This window comes from Hibiscus syriacus, unplaced genomic scaffold (assembly GCF_006381635.1).
Source record: "Hibiscus syriacus cultivar Baekdansim isolate YM2019G1 unplaced genomic scaffold, ASM638163v2 tig00002237_pilon, whole genome shotgun sequence".
Lineage (NCBI taxonomy): Eukaryota > Viridiplantae > Streptophyta > Magnoliopsida > Malvales > Malvaceae > Hibiscus > Hibiscus syriacus.
The window spans coordinates 6,288,385-6,308,973 of record NW_024061918.1 but is presented as its reverse complement, the minus strand read 5'-3'; the positions used below and the strand labels follow the sequence as shown (position 1 = coordinate 6,308,973).

General features: G+C 35.5%; 1 protein-coding gene and 1 long non-coding RNA gene across 2 annotated transcripts; one reads left to right on the top strand and one right to left on the bottom strand.

Annotated features, from left to right (window-relative positions):
- The first annotated feature begins 234 nt into the window (after positions 1 to 234).
- Positions 235 to 19,469, top strand: LOC120142483. Its single transcript, XR_005517859.1, has 3 exons — positions 235 to 246; positions 2,228 to 2,232; positions 19,337 to 19,469. It is a non-coding gene; the product is annotated as an uncharacterized LOC120142483 (long non-coding RNA).
- On the bottom strand, positions 15,988 to 20,375 carry LOC120142467 (adoMet-dependent rRNA methyltransferase spb1-like). The gene is made up of 10 exons (XM_039157148.1): positions 19,809 to 20,375; positions 19,568 to 19,726; positions 19,412 to 19,458; positions 19,119 to 19,275; positions 18,979 to 19,040; positions 18,565 to 18,763; positions 18,216 to 18,305; positions 17,679 to 17,824; positions 17,466 to 17,580; positions 15,988 to 17,201 (listed from the first exon to the last, which is right to left on the bottom strand). Exons 1-10 carry the CDS (start codon positions 20,328 to 20,330, stop codon positions 16,146 to 16,148), a joined length of 2,553 nt encoding a protein of 850 aa, XP_039013079.1. The 5' UTR covers positions 20,331 to 20,375; the 3' UTR covers positions 15,988 to 16,145.
- Between the last annotated feature and the right edge of the window lie 214 nt (positions 20,376 to 20,589).

Genomic DNA, 20,589 nt, shown 5'->3' with positions numbered 1-20,589 from the left:
TATTTTATTGAAGGACAATTGTATAATTGGCATGCCATAGAGTCTAGCAGCAAGTTGCATATTTGAATTATCATTATAGTGTATATAAAGGAAACTTAGTGTATATGGTAGGCACGACCTTGTGTGTATTATGGTGGGCACAACCTTATGTGTATTAGCACTTCGGTGTATATTTTGAGTCGTATACTCAGGGTTATCATAGGCTTATATTTGGGATATGGTTATCGGTTAATAAATTATAAACATGTGAAAAAGGTTATGAGCTTTTGGAATGAATGACAAGTATATTAGTAAGAAATTTTATATATGATTTATATCATGTTAATATATGGTAACATGACTGAAATATAGGTAAAGTGATCATAATGAATTGAGTAATGTTATTTATTTATATTTATCTGTGTTGTATTGCATTGACTATTACTATGATTGCCTCACTAAGTGTATACTTGCATGTGATGATTTTCATGTGTAGGTAAAAAGCAGGAATCGTAGTAAGGATTTCTTGGCATCCTAGTTATCGAGGAGTATATCTCTATGTATCAATTATGACATCTATATGATTTATTGTGATTTTACTAGTTGGCATGTATACAATAGTAATAGATGATCATAAACTAGTTTAGACTTAGTTGTAATAGTTTATGAATTAGTTTATGTTATTAAAATGAATGGAGATAGTTATATTAGTGTTGAAAATGTTTAAATGGATTACAGGTATAATATTCAGTAAAATAGAATAAAAATGGAGAAACCAGTTAAGGTTGAAATTAGGCAGTTTCTGAACTGCTAAATTGCTGCTTGAAATCAAAATTAGCTTGAAAAAAAATAAAAACTGATATTACTCGATTAATAATAAATGATTAATTGTAATTTTTGAATAAATGAATTCTAATGAATATTAGTAAATCAATATGTGACATTTTGAATCATATTTAGGAATTATATAGGGTAAGGGTGTTACATTAGGAATGCTAGAGGGGTGTGCACTCCGAGATGCAGAACCCTCAGGTACACTATGATATCTACCCCGTCATGTCATATTAGCATTGTATGTCGTTATACCTATGGAACTTGTATGCTCATTTAGTGGTTCCTAGGACCCGTGGGATAGAGTTAGTCATGCTCTAAACGTGTACATGCCTCTAGAGAGTCAAGAGTACTATATAGATTAGAATGACGATAATAACCTCCATTTATTTCAAATTTCAAAGAAAACCTATTGTAGATGATCCAGAATACAGTTAGGACGGTAGGGACAAGATTCATGCATCTCTAGCAGCCAACATCGATGACGAGTTCATCCCGAACACGGACCATCATGATGTACTAGTAGATACAGGGGTCGAGGATGCAACCTTATTTAGGAACCTTACCTCATCCCTTGGGTAGATAGTAAGGGCTATACCCAATGCAATTCCCCATTTTTTGGTTAAGGACAAAAATGTAAGTTTTAAAAGTTTGGTGACTAAAGTATAAACTTTATGAAAGTTTATGGACCAAAAATATAAAATTGAAAAGTTATATATTTTATCCTGTAAATGAACTGTTTGGCCTAAAACAATAATTTTTGAGGGAATCATATTTTTGGTATGAGATTCGTATTAAAATCTATAAAGCGATAAAGTTCGGTATAGAAATCGGATAATCAGATCGAATCAGAATTTCACAAAAATTTGAAGGTGCTATATAAAGGTTGGAAATATTATTTCCATACTTTAGATCAGTGAAATTTGGCATGTATCAGTGGAATTGAAGTTAATTTGTTAGATTTGGCCGAACAATGGAAATTTAATGAACAAAATGCAATTTTTGAAAATTGCGTGGCCAAAGTAGAAATTCAAAGACAATTTGGTTCATATTTAAATAAGGAATATTTTGATGGAGGATATTGCAATGGCATGGTTGAAATTATCAAGTTTTATTAATAACAAAATGGTAAACTAGTTATAAATGAAATTTAAACTCATTTATATTATTGTAAAGACGTGTATTAGTTAATTAATATTGAAAAGTCCAGAATTGTTCTCTTATTCTCTAGCAAACCGTGAACACCATAGCTAAAAGAGGTAAAAAATTTCAAGTTCATTTTTAAACTTATTCTATTGATTTTTGGATTAAGCTATAAGATAGAGAATTAATCCTCTTGAAATTCTTTATCATTTGGTATAAAAATTTCATGGAAATCATGCTTTTATGATGAGTTTGGTGATTAGGCTATATGAAGAACATGTTTGATTTTGAAGATTTAATGGAAGATTATTATGCTTTTGATATTGTAGATTAATTTCCAAGTATGTCTGATGATTAAAATCAAGTGTAGAGTTATATAAGACATTCGACCATACCAGGGTTTGTTAAGAATGATTGGATTTTAATTTAATTTAATGTTGCGATGATTGAAATAACATGAATTTGATGTAAGAAAGTTGAATTCATTCTTGAAATTGAATGTAAATTAAGCCCTAGATGACTTGGGACATTCAACCGTAAAGGGAAATTTAGGGCGAAATATTGAAAATTTTCCTATGATTTAGAATTGATATTAGATGTGTCCTACAAGCTTTGGAGATCAATTTGGAAGCTTGAAATAGAAAAAGGGCTATTTTACAAGTTTCAAAAATTGTGAGATATTATTGCATAATTGTGTTAATTGGGGTGTTCAATTTGAATTTTAATACTGAAATGTTGGAATTTTAAGTTAGATTAATGATTGAGGGTCAAAATGCAAATTTGGATAAGTATAATTATGGAATTCGAATAGTCTCAATAGATGGGACTTAATTATGAGTTTTTAAAAGTGATGATATTATTTTGTTATGAAAATTACAATTCTGTAAAATTTATTAGCATATTGATTTTTAGAGTTAAAATATTATTTTGGGATCAAATTGCAAGTTTATTAAAGTAGGTGGTTGAATTAGAAAAGTCTAAAGAAAAAGAGGATGAAATTGCAAGCCTTTGAATGTTGAGGTATTAAATTGAGTACATTATCAAGGTGATGGAATTTTAGTAAATTATGTGAAATGATCATGATGGTGAAGGATCATTATGAATTAAATGGAAAGGTTGATATGAATTCTAAAAGAATTCATAATTAGTAATTTGAATGCAATGTTGGAAAAAGTTGAAGTTTATGATGATAAAATAAATATTTATATAATCGAATGAGTATTTTGAGAAGTGTGAAATTTATGATGGAAATATGATTTTATTTTATATCGATTAAGTATCGATTTTATTTCTATAGACTTTTATATTATTAAGTTTAGATTATGTTAGTACGATACTAACATATAGTTTGAATATTTTATGTTAATTATATGATGTTGTCATACCTTGATCAATTTAGTGACCCAAGTGACTTGAAAGTGAAGGAAAAAGTGTGGGATTGAGAAGATTATCGTAGGAAAAGTTTGATAGTGAGGCAAAAGTGAGTGCATATTTAACTTTTTATTTATGTTATCAAACAAACATTGGCTTGAATGAGCCAGTGATGGAGTTACTATGGTAATAAGTGACTCCTAAATATTATGAGATTTGTGATTCATGTATAAATGTCCATTTGATACATTAATAGAATTATGGAATAAGCTAAGGATGTTAATTAAGGAAAGTTGCCTAGAAATTATGATTTGAATAGTAAGTTTAGAAAATCATCATAAATTATACATAAGTGGTTAGAGAATGATCTATATACCGTTGGATTTTTATTTCAGCCTAATTTCATTTAAATCAAACGGCTACTGATTTCGAGGTGTATACAAAAAGATATGAATTTTTAATCAATGATAGGTCAGAAAATAGGGCAGCAGATTATTCTCAAAACAGTTTCTATAAGTCAACTTTGAAAATTCGCTATAGATTGTACAAGTTGAACTAGAAGAATTAACTTATATGGTTAGATTTGTATTCGAGTCTAGTTTCCAGTGGTATAAATGGAATATTTTTTTAAATATTTATATTAATATAGAATAATACTTCTTTGAAGGTAGTGCAAACTGCTAGATATTGAAATTTCGACAAATTTTGTAGTCGAAGCAATCGAAAGCAAAGGATTAAACCTAAAGCTTAGTGAGACTTATATTTTGATTTATAAATAAAGTGTCAAAATGATTACAATTAGTTTATTTAATTAATTTTATTGAGTGTGACTTGTGATAAGTCAATCTCGTATTATTTTAAAGTATAATATCTATTTTAAATATGAATTATTTACACAGTGTTTGTATAAAGTTTTATGGATGATTTAGGGTATTAACTGACCATGTTCTATTTTGACAATGATGAAGTAAAAAACTGATTTTGAATTTGAAATATGGATTATGAAGCAAATAAGATAGGATCTAAAAGCCCATTTTGTATTGCATTGAGAGTCGTAGGTACAATTGGCATGCCATGAGGTGGAGTGATTCTGATTATGATCTGGTACATTTGTTTACATTATGAGTAACACCGTTGATGCAAATTATATAAATGCACATGGAGTGCATTATTCTGATACGATGATAGCATCGTGAAGTACTTATTTCACACACTCATTTGACTCACTAGTACCTTATATTCTCTTGCATATACATTGGGCTATAAAGGTAAATGTGAGAGTGATGATAAGTATATAAAAGAAAAGAATATGGAAAATGAAATAAAAGTTCTAAAGTATGAATGAAAAGAATATAATTGTTTATTGTATTTGATGTTAGTTTACATGATTGTTGATAAAATCATGAGATGATGATTTTTCAGGTTTTCATGAGGAAAACGACTTGAATAGCTCGATTTGAAAGTTTAAATGTTTTTAATTAAATTATACATTTATGGTTTAAAGTATTTTATGATAATTATATTTTATCTTACCTTAGCTATGTTATTGCCTCACTAAGTATTTCTTAGCGCGTTATGATTTTCATGTGTAGGTTCGGATAGAAAAAGAACGTGAAGTGAGGAGCCTCTTGAGCATCTTTTCAGAAAATCATACCTAATATAAATATCAGTAAGACATCTTATCTTTGACTTATTAGTGGCATGTATATTATATATGTACATTGCCTTATTGGATTTGTTTTTAAATGATTTAATAGTAAATTAGGACCATTTATTTTGGCTAGTCTAGTTATGTTTGTATTTATGAATGAATAGTATATATATATATATATATATATATATATATATATATATATATATATATGTTTTAAATGGTTTTCTAATTAAGTAGTGTTTCAGTAATTTTATATAATTTATGAAACAACACTAAACTGCCTAATTGCTACCTAAAAATAGACTTGTTTTAGGTGAAAATTTATTATTTTATGACTTTACGCAATTAACGAAATAATTTAAAAGTTGGTAAAATGATGTTTTGTAATGAAACAAAATTTTAAGTGTCTATCATCAATGAATGTTTATAGTGTTAATATAACATATTTAACTCGTATCTTGAGAAGTATACATGTTATGGGTGTTACACCCAACGCCTCAGCTACACTACCTCCCTCACCAGTACCTCTATCCCAATCAATAGTAGCATCTTATGAGTCCCATTAAAGAAATTCTACGGATAAAAGATCATTGAGTTCTTTGGTTTAGGGGATAATGATCCCATAGAAGCATATTAGTAGATTAGAGAGACCCTCCACACTCTCTAACAACTGCACTTTAACCCTAATAGTAAGCTCGAGTGCGTCACCGCCCTATTTAAGGGTGACGCCATTGACTGGTGAGAGATAATAGAGTTGACACTAGAGCCAGTGAGGTCATCTTAGGAGATGTTCTTGTTCGAGTTCCACCAGAAACACATAGGAGAGGCTCACACTGGTAATCTGAGGGAGAAATTTCTATATCTGGCTTAAGGGGATCGTATCGCGATAGATTATAAGCGAGAGTTTCTCAAGTTGAGTAGATACGTTCCTGAGTTGGTTTTGACAGATGAGAACCACTTTCGTAGATTCATAAAAGGCCTATACCTTGATATTTTGTCGCTCTTTGTAGCCAACTCTCCTAGGGTCTGTGCTGAGTTATCCTGCCAGGTGAAACAAATCGATAGGGTCTTGAGTAAGAGGGCTAGATAGTCCAGTGAGACTGTGGCACAGTCCAAGAGAGCTAATCAGTCGACAAGGCCATCGTAGACTCTATCTAAGAGGTTTAGAGATAGTCAGGGTACGTGGATACCCCCAACAGTGCAGTCGAGAAAAGCTGGTCAGAGTTCAGACCACGGAGGTAGGTTTGAGTCTATGAGGAGACCCCTGACGTTAGTCTCTGGAGCAAGCATCGTTGATTTAGTGAGAGTCTTCACTCATCATATATATGTGGAAGAGGCACCCATGGATGTACCAGCAGTGATCGAAGGGTTACTTCAGTTGTGACTACTTTGATCACTTCATCAGAGACTGCCCAAGGACTCAGGAAGTAACTCTAGTAGTGACTCAGAGGTCGGCTTCGTCTGTGTAAAGGGGTCGAAGACCAGTGAGGGGTAGTAATACTACATCTGAACAGTATAGCAGATGGATAGTCAGATCAGTGGCCAATGCAGATCTGAAGGTAACCTCCAAACAGTATACTGCGAGAGATTATGAAGAGTATGATGCAACAGACATGATATTAGGTACATTAATAGTGTTTTCCATTCCAGATACTGAATTGATAGATCTCGGTTTCACTCACTCCTATATCTTCTCCAACCTAGTTCAAGAGATAGAAATACCAGCCAAAGACTTAGAGGTAAAAGTTTTAGTATCGAGCCCTCCAAATCTAGATGCTCTAGTAGATAAGATTCACCGGAGATGCCTAGTAGAAATTCAAGGTCAGACCTTCCTAATGGACTTGATGGAGTTACTATTATGAGAGTTTTACATAATCTTAGGTATGGATTGGTTAATTAAGCACGATGCCAGATTGAAATAAAAAAGCAGACATGATGGTAATAAGTTAGTAATGACTAGTTAGAAGCCGGGCCAATCCAAGATTGTACTAGCTATAAAAGCTCAACGGATAATCGAACGGGGATGTGAGGCCTTCTTAACTCATGTGGTCGACACTCAAATTTCAAATCCAACACTCGAGGATATCCGACCAGTGCTAGATTTCCCCAATGTGTTTCTAGAAGAATTATCGGGTTTACCACCCAACCGTGAACTAGAATTTGGCATCGAGGTAATTTCGGGTTTGGCTCTAGTGCATATTGTTCCTATTGTATAGCTCCAACGGAGCTGAAGTAGTTAAAGGCTCAAATTTAATAGTTATTAGAGAAAGGCTTCATATGACCAAGCATCTCTCTGTGGGGAGTGTCTGTCTTGTTTGTTAAGAAGAATGATGGGTCGATAAGGTTGTACATCAACTATAGGCAGTTGAACAAGTTAACCATCAAGAACCGTTACCCACTTCCTAAGATAGAATATCTCTTCGACCAGCTGAGGGGAGCATATGTGTTTCCCAAGATTGATTTACGGTCAGGTTACTATTAGTTGAAGATGAAAGATACTGATTTGGTGAAGACAACCGTTAAGATGATGCATGATTATTTATAAGTTCTTGGTAATGTCGTTTGGACTTATCAATGCTATAACGGTATTCATGGACCTAATGAATCGAGTCTTTCACCCCCTATCTAGATCAATTCATAGTAGTATTCATGGATGACATCATTATGTATTCTCGATTAGAGGAGGAACATGATCAGCATCTTCGCATCATCTTGCAGACGCTTTGAGACTGTCAATTATATGCTAAGTTTGGAAAGTATGAGTTTTTTTTCCAAAGGTTTCATTCATAGGCCATGTTGTGTCAGCATACAACATTCGAGTTGACCCACATAAGATTCAGGCAATTGTGGAGTGTGAGCCACCTAAGATTTTTTCTGAGGTACGTAGTTTTCTAGGTTTATCCAGGTACTATCATTGATTTTTTTATGTTTTTTATGATAGTTTCCCCACTAACCAAATTGTTTCAAAAGTAAGTTCCTTTTATGTGGGATAAAAAGCGACAAAAGAGCTTTGATCAGTTGAAGACCATCTTCACTCAGGCCCTAGTGCTGACTTAACTGGAATTGATTAAGGACTTCATAGTTTTTAGTGACGCTTTGTTGAATGGTCTTGGATGCGTCTTGGTGCAGAAAGGTAAGGTCATAGCTTATACATCCAACCAACTTAAACATCATGAGTGCAATTACCCTACCCACAACCATGAGCTAGCAACAGTGGTGTTTGAATTGAAGATTTGGTGATACTACCTTTTTAGCGAGAAATGTCACTTTTCACTGATCACAAAAGTCTTAAGTATCTACTCGCATATAAATAGTTGAAATTAAGACAATATATGTGGTTCGAGCTGCTTAAGGACTATGACTGTATGATAGAATACCATATATATGTAAAGAAAATTATTGTGATTGAAGCCTTGAGAAGGAAGTTGATGATAGAGTTGCAAGCTCTCCAAGGACGATTGAGCTTGACTAGTGAAGGTGGGTTGTTAATTGAGTTGTGAGTTAAGTTAGAGTTAGTAGGTGAGACCAAGAGTCCACATAGTTCAGATGATCAGTTAAGGGCTCGGGTTGAATAGGTTCGTCGAAGCAAGGCTTCGAGCTTTGAGTTGCATGATGAGGGTGTGTTATACTTTAAGGGTCAATTATGCATAGCCATGGACGTTCATTTGCACAGTAGAATTCTTTACATGGCACATTGCATTCCACTCTCAGTTAACCTATGCAATAACAATATGTATTAGGAGCTTTGACAGTTCTATTAGTGGACGGATATAAAGGGAATTGTCAGAGTTTGTCGTTAGATGCTTAGTCTATCAGCAGGTTAAAGTGGAACACCAAGTTCATTCAAGATTTCTTCAGACATTCAGATTCCTCAGTGAAAATAGAATAGGGTGACCATCGACTTCATGATTGGGTTACCCTTGATTAGACAGAGACATGACGCAATTTGGATCATAGTATACTATTTAATCAAATCAACTCATTTCCTCCCATTTAGATGGATTATACCTTAAAGAGGTTAGTTCACTTATACATTCGTGAGATAGTGAGGTTGCAAGGAGTACCAACTTCCATCATATCCAATAGACATCATCGATCCACTTCCTAATTTCGAAAAGCCCTTCATGAATCTCTAAGCACCAAACTAAACATCAGTTCCTCTTTCCATCCTCAGATAGACAGTCAGGCATAATGTCTCATCTAGATATTAGAGGACATGCTTAGATGCATCATTATAGATCCCGGAGGTAGTTGGAGAGATCAATGGCTATTATTGGAGTTTACGTACAATAATAATTTTCAGTTGAGCATTCAAATGGTTCTGCTTGAGGTCCTGAATAGACGCAAGTGTAGAACTCCACTAAGTTGGACAGAGCTCAGTAAGGGTAAGATAATGAGTCTAGAATTGATCAGAGAAACTGATAAGAAAGTTAGATTTATTCATAATTGATTAAAAGAAGTCTAATACATACAAAAATCGTATGAAGACCTGTAAGGACATAGAGTTTGAAGTGGGGGAAAAGTGTACCTCAAGGTTTCCCCATGGAAGAAAGTGCTTCATTTTGGGCGGAAGAGAAAGTTAACTATGCACTTCATAGGACTTTATGAGATACTAGAGAGGGTTGGACCGGTGGCTTACCGGTTAGCCATATCGCCAGAGCTGGAGCCCATTCAAAATGTGTTTCATGTACCCATGCTTAGGAGATATCGTTCCGGTCCATCTCACGTCATACCACTAGAATAGATCGAGTTGAGCCTAGACATAACCTAAGAGGAGGAACCGATCAGAATCTTAGCAAGACTTGAAAAGACATAAGGAACAAGAGGATTCATTTAGTAAATATGTTGTAGAGAAACCATGGCCTTGAAGAAGCAACTTGGGAAACCGAGGAAGACATGCAACTTTAGTACATTCACCTCTTCTATCCAGGTAAATTTCAAGGATGAAATTTCTTTCTAGTAGTGGGAGTTGTAATGCTCTAAATCCTAGATTAATAGTTTCAGGTTAATTCGAGGGTGTGTTAGATAAGACCATTAGCCTTATAAGAAAACTTGACCCATGTAGTGCAAATTTGGGCTTGGGTTGAGCCCAAGTTGTTATAAAGGGGGACACCTTTATAATGGGGTTAAGACTTAAGGGAACAAAGCAACAAATTGCCCATCGCCTTTTTCAAAAGTTGAATTCCCTTAATATGGGATGATGTCAATGTGGAAGAGTTTTGTCTCTTTTTCTCCACCCTTTTCTTCATCCTTCATCTTTCTCTCATTCTTTCTTCCTCTTGTGATCTTCAAAGGTGATAACTTAGTGGCCTTCCAATCCTATTTTGGCATTTTAAATGTAAGAATCATAACCTCCACCTTAAAGGCTTCAATTCAAGCCCTCAATCTCTTCATTTCACCATAGTATCCAAAATATGGGTTTAGTGGGGGTTTAAAAACCTAATTGAAACCAACTCTTTTTTTGAGAGATTCAAGCCTCAAGAAACATTCTAAACTCCCCACCAATGTTATTAAGAATTGTGATTGGTTCTTGTTTAGTAATAGAAGTTGGAGAAAGCTCCAAAGCTAAGTGAAAAGAAGAGTTAGTCCTTGGTTGAACCTTGGGTGTTTCCAGCAACTTAGAAATTCAAGGTAACTCACTTCTAACTCAACTATACCATATATAGGACACTAGGTATGCTTTGTTAGCTTGCATGAGTCATGAAACATGTTCATAATAGATTTCAGTGGTTGGTGTTTTCAACATGTTTATGGATTAATATGACCCACTGTTCTCATACATAACACTTTAATAACATTTGGGGACCTTAGTAGAACTCATGGGAGTGTTGGAGGAGCATTTTGTACCCAAAACAGAGTATTTTTTGGCTCGAGTATCGATACTAGAAGAACAATATCGATATTGTTATTCACCTAGCCAAAAATAAGGGGATTTTAGGATAGAAGTATCGATACTATAATGGATATCGATACTGTAGGTAAGGTATCAATACTCACAGGGTGGTATCTATACCAAGTTCACTTAGTAGATTCCAGTAGCCATGTTTGGTATTGGTACTCATGGAAGTATCAATACCGAGGGTAGAGTATCGATACTCTCCAATATGGATATCGATTCTTAGGTATTTTTTAGAACATCGAAGTCAAATTCGATATCGATACTCAGGAAAGTATCAATACCATATATCACGAGTATCGATACTAGCTCTTTTTCTATCAGCCTTCAATAAGTTAGTATTATCGATATCCAGGGGTTAGTATTGATACCCATAGGTTAGTACCAATACTGAGGGGCTTATTATCGATACCTATGAATAGTACCCAAGGGTTTTAAGGGATATAATTGAGGGACCCAATAATGCCAAAATGCCATGAAATAAAACTACAAGTTAGAATAGTTAGAAACAATAACAACTATGATGAAATAAAACTAGCCTTGTTTGATGCTCGGGAAATAGTCAGGACAGACGAGTCACTTTAGTAGACGACGATCGTTCAGTTTGGATATATCCCAGTCAGTGTCAATGTGCTTTAGAAGCCAACTAGGCGTAGGTACTCCAAGACTCGACAAAATAAGTTGATCGGGTGTATGTTTTCGATGTAGTTTCAGATCTTACCCCAAATACCCAAGGTTATTTTAGGAAGGCTAGAGGGGTGTGCACTCCGATATGCATAACACTCAGCCACACCATGATGCCTACCCTAACATGTCATATTAGCATCCTATGTCTTCATACCTGCCACTAGAATGCTCATTTAGTGAATGAATTAGTATAGTATATTTATTAGTGTGGCACTGAGCTCGTAAGCTCAACGTTCGGAATGTGATTCCGTTTGCAGGTTCTTAGGAGATCGTTCGTGGAGCGTTATCATCATCAGATATTCCAGCTCAGCAAAAATACTCAAAGTACGTCTTGATTTTTATTATAGGGCATGTACTATTGTATACCCTTTTTGTACTCAATTGTAACTCTATTTTGATTTAAACTCGTTGTATTATTTGGATGATTTAGGAGCTCCGTTGTATTGTAAACTTAAATTTATTACTTTTTATTTTATATTGTTATAGGTGACTTTTTATAACATGGTTTACAACTGTTTTAAAAGAAAATTTTTTGGTTAGCCACTTTGGTGGTTTCATGTGGCATTGTAGTTCGTCGTTCTTCGGTCGAACTGGATTAGGGTGTTACATGACTATTCATAATGTTCCAAAACTGTCCTTTTTCATTAGAATATTTACGACAATTTGAACTTGATTTTAATTTGTTCTCTGAGATATGATAGTGGTTTGAGATTCTAGATCAAATTTCATCATATCTCAGACAATAGATTAATATCCAGCTTAGACTATCGTCAATTTTTTAACAAAAAAGAACAAATTTGGAACATAATGAATTGTCGGGTGATCTTTTTGTAACTTTTAATAGTCGAGGGACTCAACAAAGGAACATGTCGATGGGTGATTTTATAACTTTTGATAGTTGAATGACTCAATAAAACAACACTTTATACTCATAGACCATTTGTGTACTTTACCCTAAATATAAATCGTTTTCACGAGGAATTGTGATTCATCATGTTCCATAGTGTTTTCCATAATTATAGTGCATGGTGCAATCCAACCTTTGTTCGTGGAAAGTGAATTTTTTCACAAAAAATGTGATTAAAGTCGAATTATTTAGTAAGTTTTTGTTCTAAAACAATGGAGGAATTATTGGACGTCGATTGATTGTAAACCTAACCCATAAACTAAATATATATATAAAATAAACGTTTCTGACAAAAATATTTCTAATATCTAAATAAAAAATTAATATAGTTTAAATAGTTGTGTGATATAAACTTTTTATTTTAAAAAAAAAAAGGAGTGATGTTATTATTACAAGAGGACAACTGCAAAATATAAAAGAAACAGAACTTTCTCAAAGGTCCTTGTTCTTAAATTATTTTAATTTTTATTTTAAAAATTACATTTTTGTCAAGTAAAATCTAGAGGGGTAAACTGTGCATTAAGTACCTAAATTATAAGTTTTGGACCGTTTTAGTATCTAAACTATAAGTTTTGATCCATTTTAGCACCTAAACATTTAATTTTTTTCAAAATCATACCTAATATTAAATTTTCATTTTACTTTAGTACTCTACCATTAAAAACTTAAAGTATTTAGCACATAAACTATCAATTTTGTTATGTTTTAGTATATAAACTTTCAATTTTTTCAAAACTATCAGTTAGGGCTTGCTTAATGGAACTAATTGTCCCTAGTTCGAAACCCCTTGGCAGCATAATCACAACTTTTTCCCCTTTACAAAGGTAGTGACACGTTTCACCACCTGGTTGGTGGATACAATTATTAAATTAAAATATTAAAAATTTTCTCCAATCGTGTGATGAAATGTGTCACTTAAAAATATTAAAATATTTACAAGAGAGATAAAATAGGAAAAAAAACTCTTCTCCTGTGTTTGATTGCTTGGATAAGTGTTCTAACCCTTCTTCAAGTGTCTTGAACTTGTATTTATATGTTGGAATGTTGTTGGAATGTTGTTGTGGCCGTTTCTAGTCGTTGGGGATGTTTTGGAGTTGTTGGGGATCAATTTTCGTGTAAAATAAACTGCCCAGAACAGAGGGTATTGGTACTCCTAAAGGGAGTATCGGTACTACCTTTGTTTATATTTAAATAAACTAGTCGTTACTAGCCGTTGGGCCTGATGGTATCGATATTATACCTATGGTATCAATACTACTATACAAAGTAGTATCGGTACCCCTTTGGGTATCGGTACCATTTTTGCATTCTGGGATTTGAGCATTGCTGGTATTATCGACTAGAATAAAACAAAACTAAAGTTTAGGTATGGTTTTAAAAAAAATTGAAAGTTTAAGTATTAAAATTGACTAAAATTAATAGTTTAAATATTAAATAAATAATTTACCAATTTAGAGTTTAAATTTTAAATTTTAGAATTTAAGATTTAAGATATATGTTCCGTAAATGTAATTTATGCTCCAATATAGTCCAGTAGAATTATTATACTTTTTTTATTTTCTCTCTCTTTTGTCATGATTCAAACAATACATAAATAATAAGATTAGATTATATAAATATTTGTTTATCTATAGATTTTCCGAAAAAGAACAACCCAAGCTTGGTCAAGAAGGCGAGCGATAGCTCGAACAGCAGCAAACGGACTCGAAGCTGACAGCGGTGAAAGAAGTTGGATGGCATCCTCACAATCGCTTTGAACAATTACTCTTTCAAAACCAAATTGCCAAGCTGAACGGAGCCCTTCATATATGCCCCATAATTCTGCTTCAAGAATTGTTGATGTCCCTAGCGATTTGTGAAAAACACCTAAACAATTCCTCGAATGATCTCTGAAGGTACCCCCAATCAAACTTAAACCAGTTTGGGGCGACACAGCCCCATCGTTATTAAGAGCGACCCACCCCAAATCCGAAAGAGGGCCGACTTCGACAGTTGCATCTGAGGGAAAGTCATCGAACTTAGCTAGAAAATCAGCAGCCCTATTTGTTTCTCTATAGATTTTCCGAAAAAGAACAACCCAGGCTTGGTCAAGAAGGCGAGCGATAGCTCGAACAGCAGTAAACGGACTCGATAGCTAGAAAATCCGGAGGGCACCATTGAACATGTGAAGAGGTTTGCAGTCTGTGTGAACTCCGAATGGGCGCACAGTCATCGTAAAGTTTGCTCCTGGATATGCTGACTTGAAGTATAGCTTCCGGAAAAGGAGAGACATCTTGAAAAACGAGAAGATTTCGAGCCTTCCAAAGCTGCCAGACCAAGGAGGCGAAAAGAATGCACCAAGGGCCATTGGATGCGGCACAGCGGGAAAAATAACTAATATTTTCCATAAGCCAAGCTTCACGATCGAAATCAAAGAAAGAGGGAAAGGGGTGAGCTTGGAGGAGTCTCTGCCAAATGCTCCGAGCGGTGATGCAATCTCGAAGGATATGGAGAAAAGTTTCATTCTCGGCTGGACACAAACAGCAAGAGGAATCATTTCCCAGACCTCGTCGGTATCAGTTAGAGTTGGTGAACACTCTATTTCTGATGGCGAGCCATAGAAAACTCCTAATTCATTCCACAACATGTAAATGCCAAATTACAGACTAGCAAGGATTCGTAGCGGCCCAGGAAGAGGAGCATAAGGATTTACAAGGGCTTGAAACAGTGAAAATCCTCTTTGGTGAAACCGACCAATAAACAATATCCTAACCAATCGCCTGTATGGAGAGGTTGACAGAGGTCTTCCCATTTAACTAGAGGGATGGGATTAGTCGAGGAGGGGGAACCCCAAATAAAGCGCCTGACCATTCGCTCTATCTCATTATAGAGAGATTTCGGCAATATGCAAGCTTGCATAATGAAGGAGGGAACACAAAGAAGAACTGATTTTGCAAGAGTGACCCGTCCGGCGAAAGAAAGAGTTTTCGCAGACCATCCATCCAGTCTTTGGCGAATTCTGTCAAGGATAAAGTTGTAAAGGATGTCTACGTTGCAGCATGCACCATCAGTTCCATAGACTATCCTCGAACACTAGATTTTGTATCTGAGACCCCCGGGGAATGCATGCTCCATGAATCAGCTGGTAGCAATGTGGGAGGATAAAATGGGTGAAAAAACTCGAGAAGATTTATGTACAAGAAGGGGAGATTCTTTGGAGAATCAATGGTACGCGTAATGCACCATTATCGCAAAAGATTATCGAGAACTATTACTTGTTATAGCTTTTACTTGGATTTGTTTCAGTGGTAGATTGGTTCTTGTTCGGAATTTGCAGAGAGTTCATATCCGAAGAATATGGAGATGACTTTCATATATTCAGCGTTGATGGGAACAGCTCTATCCGCACTTGAAATTCACTTCTGTTAGTGAGCATTTAAACACCTTAGTGTGAAACTCTATCCCCCTACTTAAGTGTTTAACTCGAGTTAACATAGAATATAGTCGAGATTCATTTGACTACCGAGCATCCATCCCAAGTTAACTTCGAATATAATAGAGATTCATTTGATTACCGAGCATCTATCAAACATCTATGTAAGGTACAATTTAATAAAGTATTGGAGCTCTTTAGTCCTAACATTTGTATTAATTGTTTAATTCCATCCAAAAGTGTGCCTTTCAAAACTTAAGTTGCTTCAGTCATGCATGCGCGCTCCTTTGTTTCCCTTGCCCCCTGAAGCCTTGACAGATCCTTTACCTTTCCACGCTCTTCCGTTCTTTCCCTTCTTTGAACCACCTTTTCCTGGTTTTCCAGTTCCCCGTGCCCGGGCATCCTTTTTCATCCGACGATCAACAAGGACTTTCCCCTTGCCGCCCATAACTTGAACCCCTTTCCTCGCGACCACGTATTCCTTCTGGGGCTTTTTGGGCGTAGCCTTCTTGTAAAGTTGTTCGATTTGCTTCCCCTTTGACCGCTCGGAGATGTCGGCTTGGTTTGATATGATGTTTGCTTTCTGGCGGACCTTGTCTAGCTTTTTCATTGTAATCCGCTTCTTTCGAGCCTTTGCCTCTGCAACTTTCTTAACCGGTCGAGCATTTATCTCTTTGAATTGTGCTCGTATTGCAGCAATTTCTTCCTTTGTAACAGGCTTAATTGGTTGACAATGCCTCTTTTCCTCATCTAAGAACCACTTGGGTAGACCATCATCATGAAACATATATTTACCATACGCATCGTCGAGAATTTGATCCCTTTGCATTTTCCTGAGCATCTTCTTAGCACAAGCTAATACCTCAGCTTTCGTCTCAACATCATCATCTTCCGAGTCATCTGAGGACGAGTCATCACTGGAATCAGTAGCTGGAGCCAGGACAATCTCAAAATCATCCTGTGCATTGGAAGCCTGGAGTTTGGTGCTTTTGGGGCCTGCAGCATCGTTTGCTTTCTTTTCCTCGGCCTTGTTCGGAATATTGAGTTTTTCATCCTGTTTTTTCTTTACTTTGGACCTCTCTAGAATAGCTGCCCTTTCCTGTCGTTTATCGGTCTCCATTTCATCATCACTGTCATACTTCCCTAAATCCCCTTGCTCTACGGCTTCAGCAAAAATATCCTGACCGAACCACCTGTCTGTAATCTCCTCCTGAGTTGGTCCTTCCCCGTCATCTAGCAGTATCATAAGAGGATTTGCTTCAGGATCAGCCTCTTCCATTTCCGAAACATGATCAGAAAAAATAATATCACCATCACCACCCTGAACAGCCATGAACGGAAATTCAATAAACAATATTCAGCTTTTATTAACAACTATTCGTCATTATCTATTGAAAGCATAAATAAATAAGGGAATGACACTAGCACCGCGAAAACAGGATTTCTATTAACAAAAGAGAAGCATAGGGAAGTAGTACTTGATGCAGAAAAGAGGAGTCTGTTAACACTTATTAGTTAAAGTTTCTACAAAAGATCAAATATTTTTTAGTTCTAAATTCTAATACACACTTTAAGAGCTTCATACCTCTAACTTGTCATAGGCTTCTTTTGCACGCTTCCTCTGCTTCGTACTTCCATCCTTTTTCGACACATACTCTTCATACGCGTGATCAAGGATTTCTTCTATTTTTTCATCATATCTAGCATTAAAATTACAAGGTTAACAAACAGAGAATGTTAGAAATTATATATATATATATATATATATATATATCAGTCATGAGAAGCAGATACTAACCTTCTGCGTTCTTCATCAGAATCGATATCACTGGATGACTCATCCTCGGTGCTTTCTTCTCGGTTTTGTTCATCTTCGCTACCCCTCAGATCAATGTTGCCACCATCATACTCGGTGGAATCAACTGCCGCAAGATCTTTCTTACCCTAAAGATGGTAATTGACTGACATCAATGAATGTTTCTACCAAAGTATAAAGCTTAAAAGACAACCTAAGTAACTTTTCAGGAAATATCAAAGAACCACAACTGTAAGCAACAGTTTAGTATTGCACAGTAACGCATGCCAGAGCATTGTTTCCATTAACAAAGTGTAAGTAAACCGAAACGATGTTAAGAATAAAACTTGTCTCAGTTCAGAAACAGTATATTAATAATCAATAAGGTTAAACATCAACTATGCCCCTGGTTCAAATGACATAACTGCAGCCTTGTGATGAGTGTCAGTTTTGGTCTTTTATACTTGCAGTAATAAATTGTATTTTTACTAGTTACAACATTATTGGAGTTATCCAGTTCGCAGCCTTGGTAAAACAAACCTTAATGGAAGAAAGAGAGAACAACTCATGATCAACGTAACCATCTTCCAGGGCATCTATTTGTATTCCTGTTGCCTTCCGTGATTTGTCCTGCAAAATAACAAGGTACCAAATCAGCAAATAAACGAGTGCGCATCGAAACATCCTACAACAAAGTGGAACACCATAAATATCATCACCCCGAAAAGATGGAAGCGTAATTCTTTCAAAAAGATTACCAGGCATCATTTAATCATTATATTGTGGATACATAATCATTGGTACAATCACAAAATTCGTTCCATTTGCATGGTAACATGCACTAAGACATAAACATAGGGATCAGATTTTTCTTAATAAGGCAATAAACCTTTGCTCGTCTTTTTGCAAGAAGCTTCTTTTCTCTTTTCTTCTTACGCTCCATGGAATATGTGAGCTCCTCCATCTCATTGAGTAATTTATCATCTTCGTTCTCCTCATCCCCTTTATCATCATCTTTAGCAGTGGTAGGCGTTGGAGGAGTAGCCTTTTCTGAAGGAGACAGAGCTTTTCTCAATTGCATCCGCCACCTAAATCAAGGTAATCAATACACATCACATTCATGCACATAAATCTAACATATTTTCATCTGATGAACAATAGGAATTCAAATCAAGCTCCTCTCAAAAGATCAAGGACCCAGTGCACTGATTATAGCTTAACTTTCACATATTTTCATATTGCCACAAATTGTTTAGACTAGAAAACTCAAAAGGGAAAATCTGAAAAGGATTATGTTTCTTACTTCAAAAGATGCTTGAAATCCTGCTTTCGTAGAACTCGCAAATCATCACAAAGAGCTTTGACCTGTCAATAAAGCAACAAAGTAAGTAATGACAAGTATTAAAGAAGGTAATGATTAGCAATACTATAAAAGATAATCACCTCTTCTGTGGTAGAACTGTGATCCTTAATAGGCAATGAAGCTGGATCCCCAAAGGTTATGGTAGTAACTGAACCTAGGATTTCGAGAGGAGAATCAGACCAAATGAAATCAGAAGCAGTAGACATCTTCTTTGAGATTGTCTCCCCGTCTTCATAACTGAAATTGGCATGTACTTAGAAACAAAGCATAACATAAACCTTAAAACCAGATAGCAGAGGAATCAATTCAATAAAAATGTTCAATCATTATCAACAAAGCAGTAACATTGCTGTATGATAAAGGGAAAACTTACCCATCACGGTGTCTCTTCTGTTTTGTTACCCTAAGTACATCAATCACCTACATCAAGTATGTGGCAGAAAGAACAATAATGAGCAGAGATACAATCAATAGGATAACAAAAGTAGTCAGTTAAGAGATTTTGAAACCTAAAATGAAATTAAAAAACCTTCTTTTGTGGTTCTATCGATCCCTGAAACAGATGTTTGAAATCAAGAAGGCGTGGATCAATCTTTGCCGGGGCTTTATACCTTAGCCCCAAAACATAAGTCTCAGCTGATTTTGGGCGACTAGCATGTGGTTTCCAAACTTTAACCTCCTCAAACAGCTGCAGACCAAACCAAACACGCGTGTCAAAGGAAAAAAACAAAACTTCACAGAGAGATATATCCTATGGTTTTGTTTATCACCTGCTTGAGACAATATAGAACGGAACTGTAATCTTGGGACCTAAAAACCTTGGTGACAAAGGTGCCTTTAGGGGCCAAAAACTGGGTAGCCAGCTTAACAGAATCAATAACCAAAGTATTTTGGCTCATTTTTTCTTGAGCCCAAGAACCACCAACATTAGGGGATCCATCATGCAAAACGACATCAAAAGCCATAACCCTGTGCTCTTCCATGACTCGTTTAACCTTGGACTTGCAATCGGATTTGGTTATGTCTTGTTGGAGAGCGATGGCACCTCGTATAGGAGCAATGGGAACAAGATCAAGACCGAGTACAAGGCTGCCGATGGGTGTATGTTGCACGGCCACTTGCATCCAACCACCGGGAGCAGCACAAAGGTCGAGGACAGCATGCGCTGATTTTAGAAATCTAAAATTGTCATCCAGTTGTACTAACTTCCATGATGCTCTGGAACGGTAGCCGTGTTCTTTGGCTAACTTATAGTAGATATCTAATCTATGCTTCCCTTTCACTTTACCCATATTACCTCTTCAATTAAATCCAAATTAAACGCCAAACAGCTGGTGGAGAAGAAGGAAAAGGGAAATATGGAACGTTAAAATGAGTTTTTTTTAATTCTCCCAAACACAAAGGCCTAATCCCTAAACCAAAAATAACTAAACCTATTCAAAATAATATATATCTTCTCAAAAAAGCAAAATAAACAAAGGGAGACAGAGTAACAAACAGAATCATCAAAAAACAGAAAATCACAGAGCAATGCACAAACAGAGGCAGAAA

What these genes read in the sequence shown, in the direction of transcription:
- LOC120142467 (XM_039157148.1), bottom strand. Translation starts at nt 20,330, where the DNA reads ATGGGTAAAGTGAAAGGGAAGCATAGATTAGATATCTACTATAAGTTA. An exon ending in TCTGATGAAGAACGCAGAAG is followed by an intron (nt 17,581 to 17,678) that starts GTTAGTATCTGC and finishes TTTTAATGCTAG; the next exon opens with ATATGATGAAAAAATAGAAG. An exon ending in AAGCCTATGACAAGTTAGAG is followed by an intron (nt 17,202 to 17,465) that starts GTATGAAGCTCT and finishes ATGGCTGTTCAG; the next exon opens with GGTGGTGATGGTGATATTAT.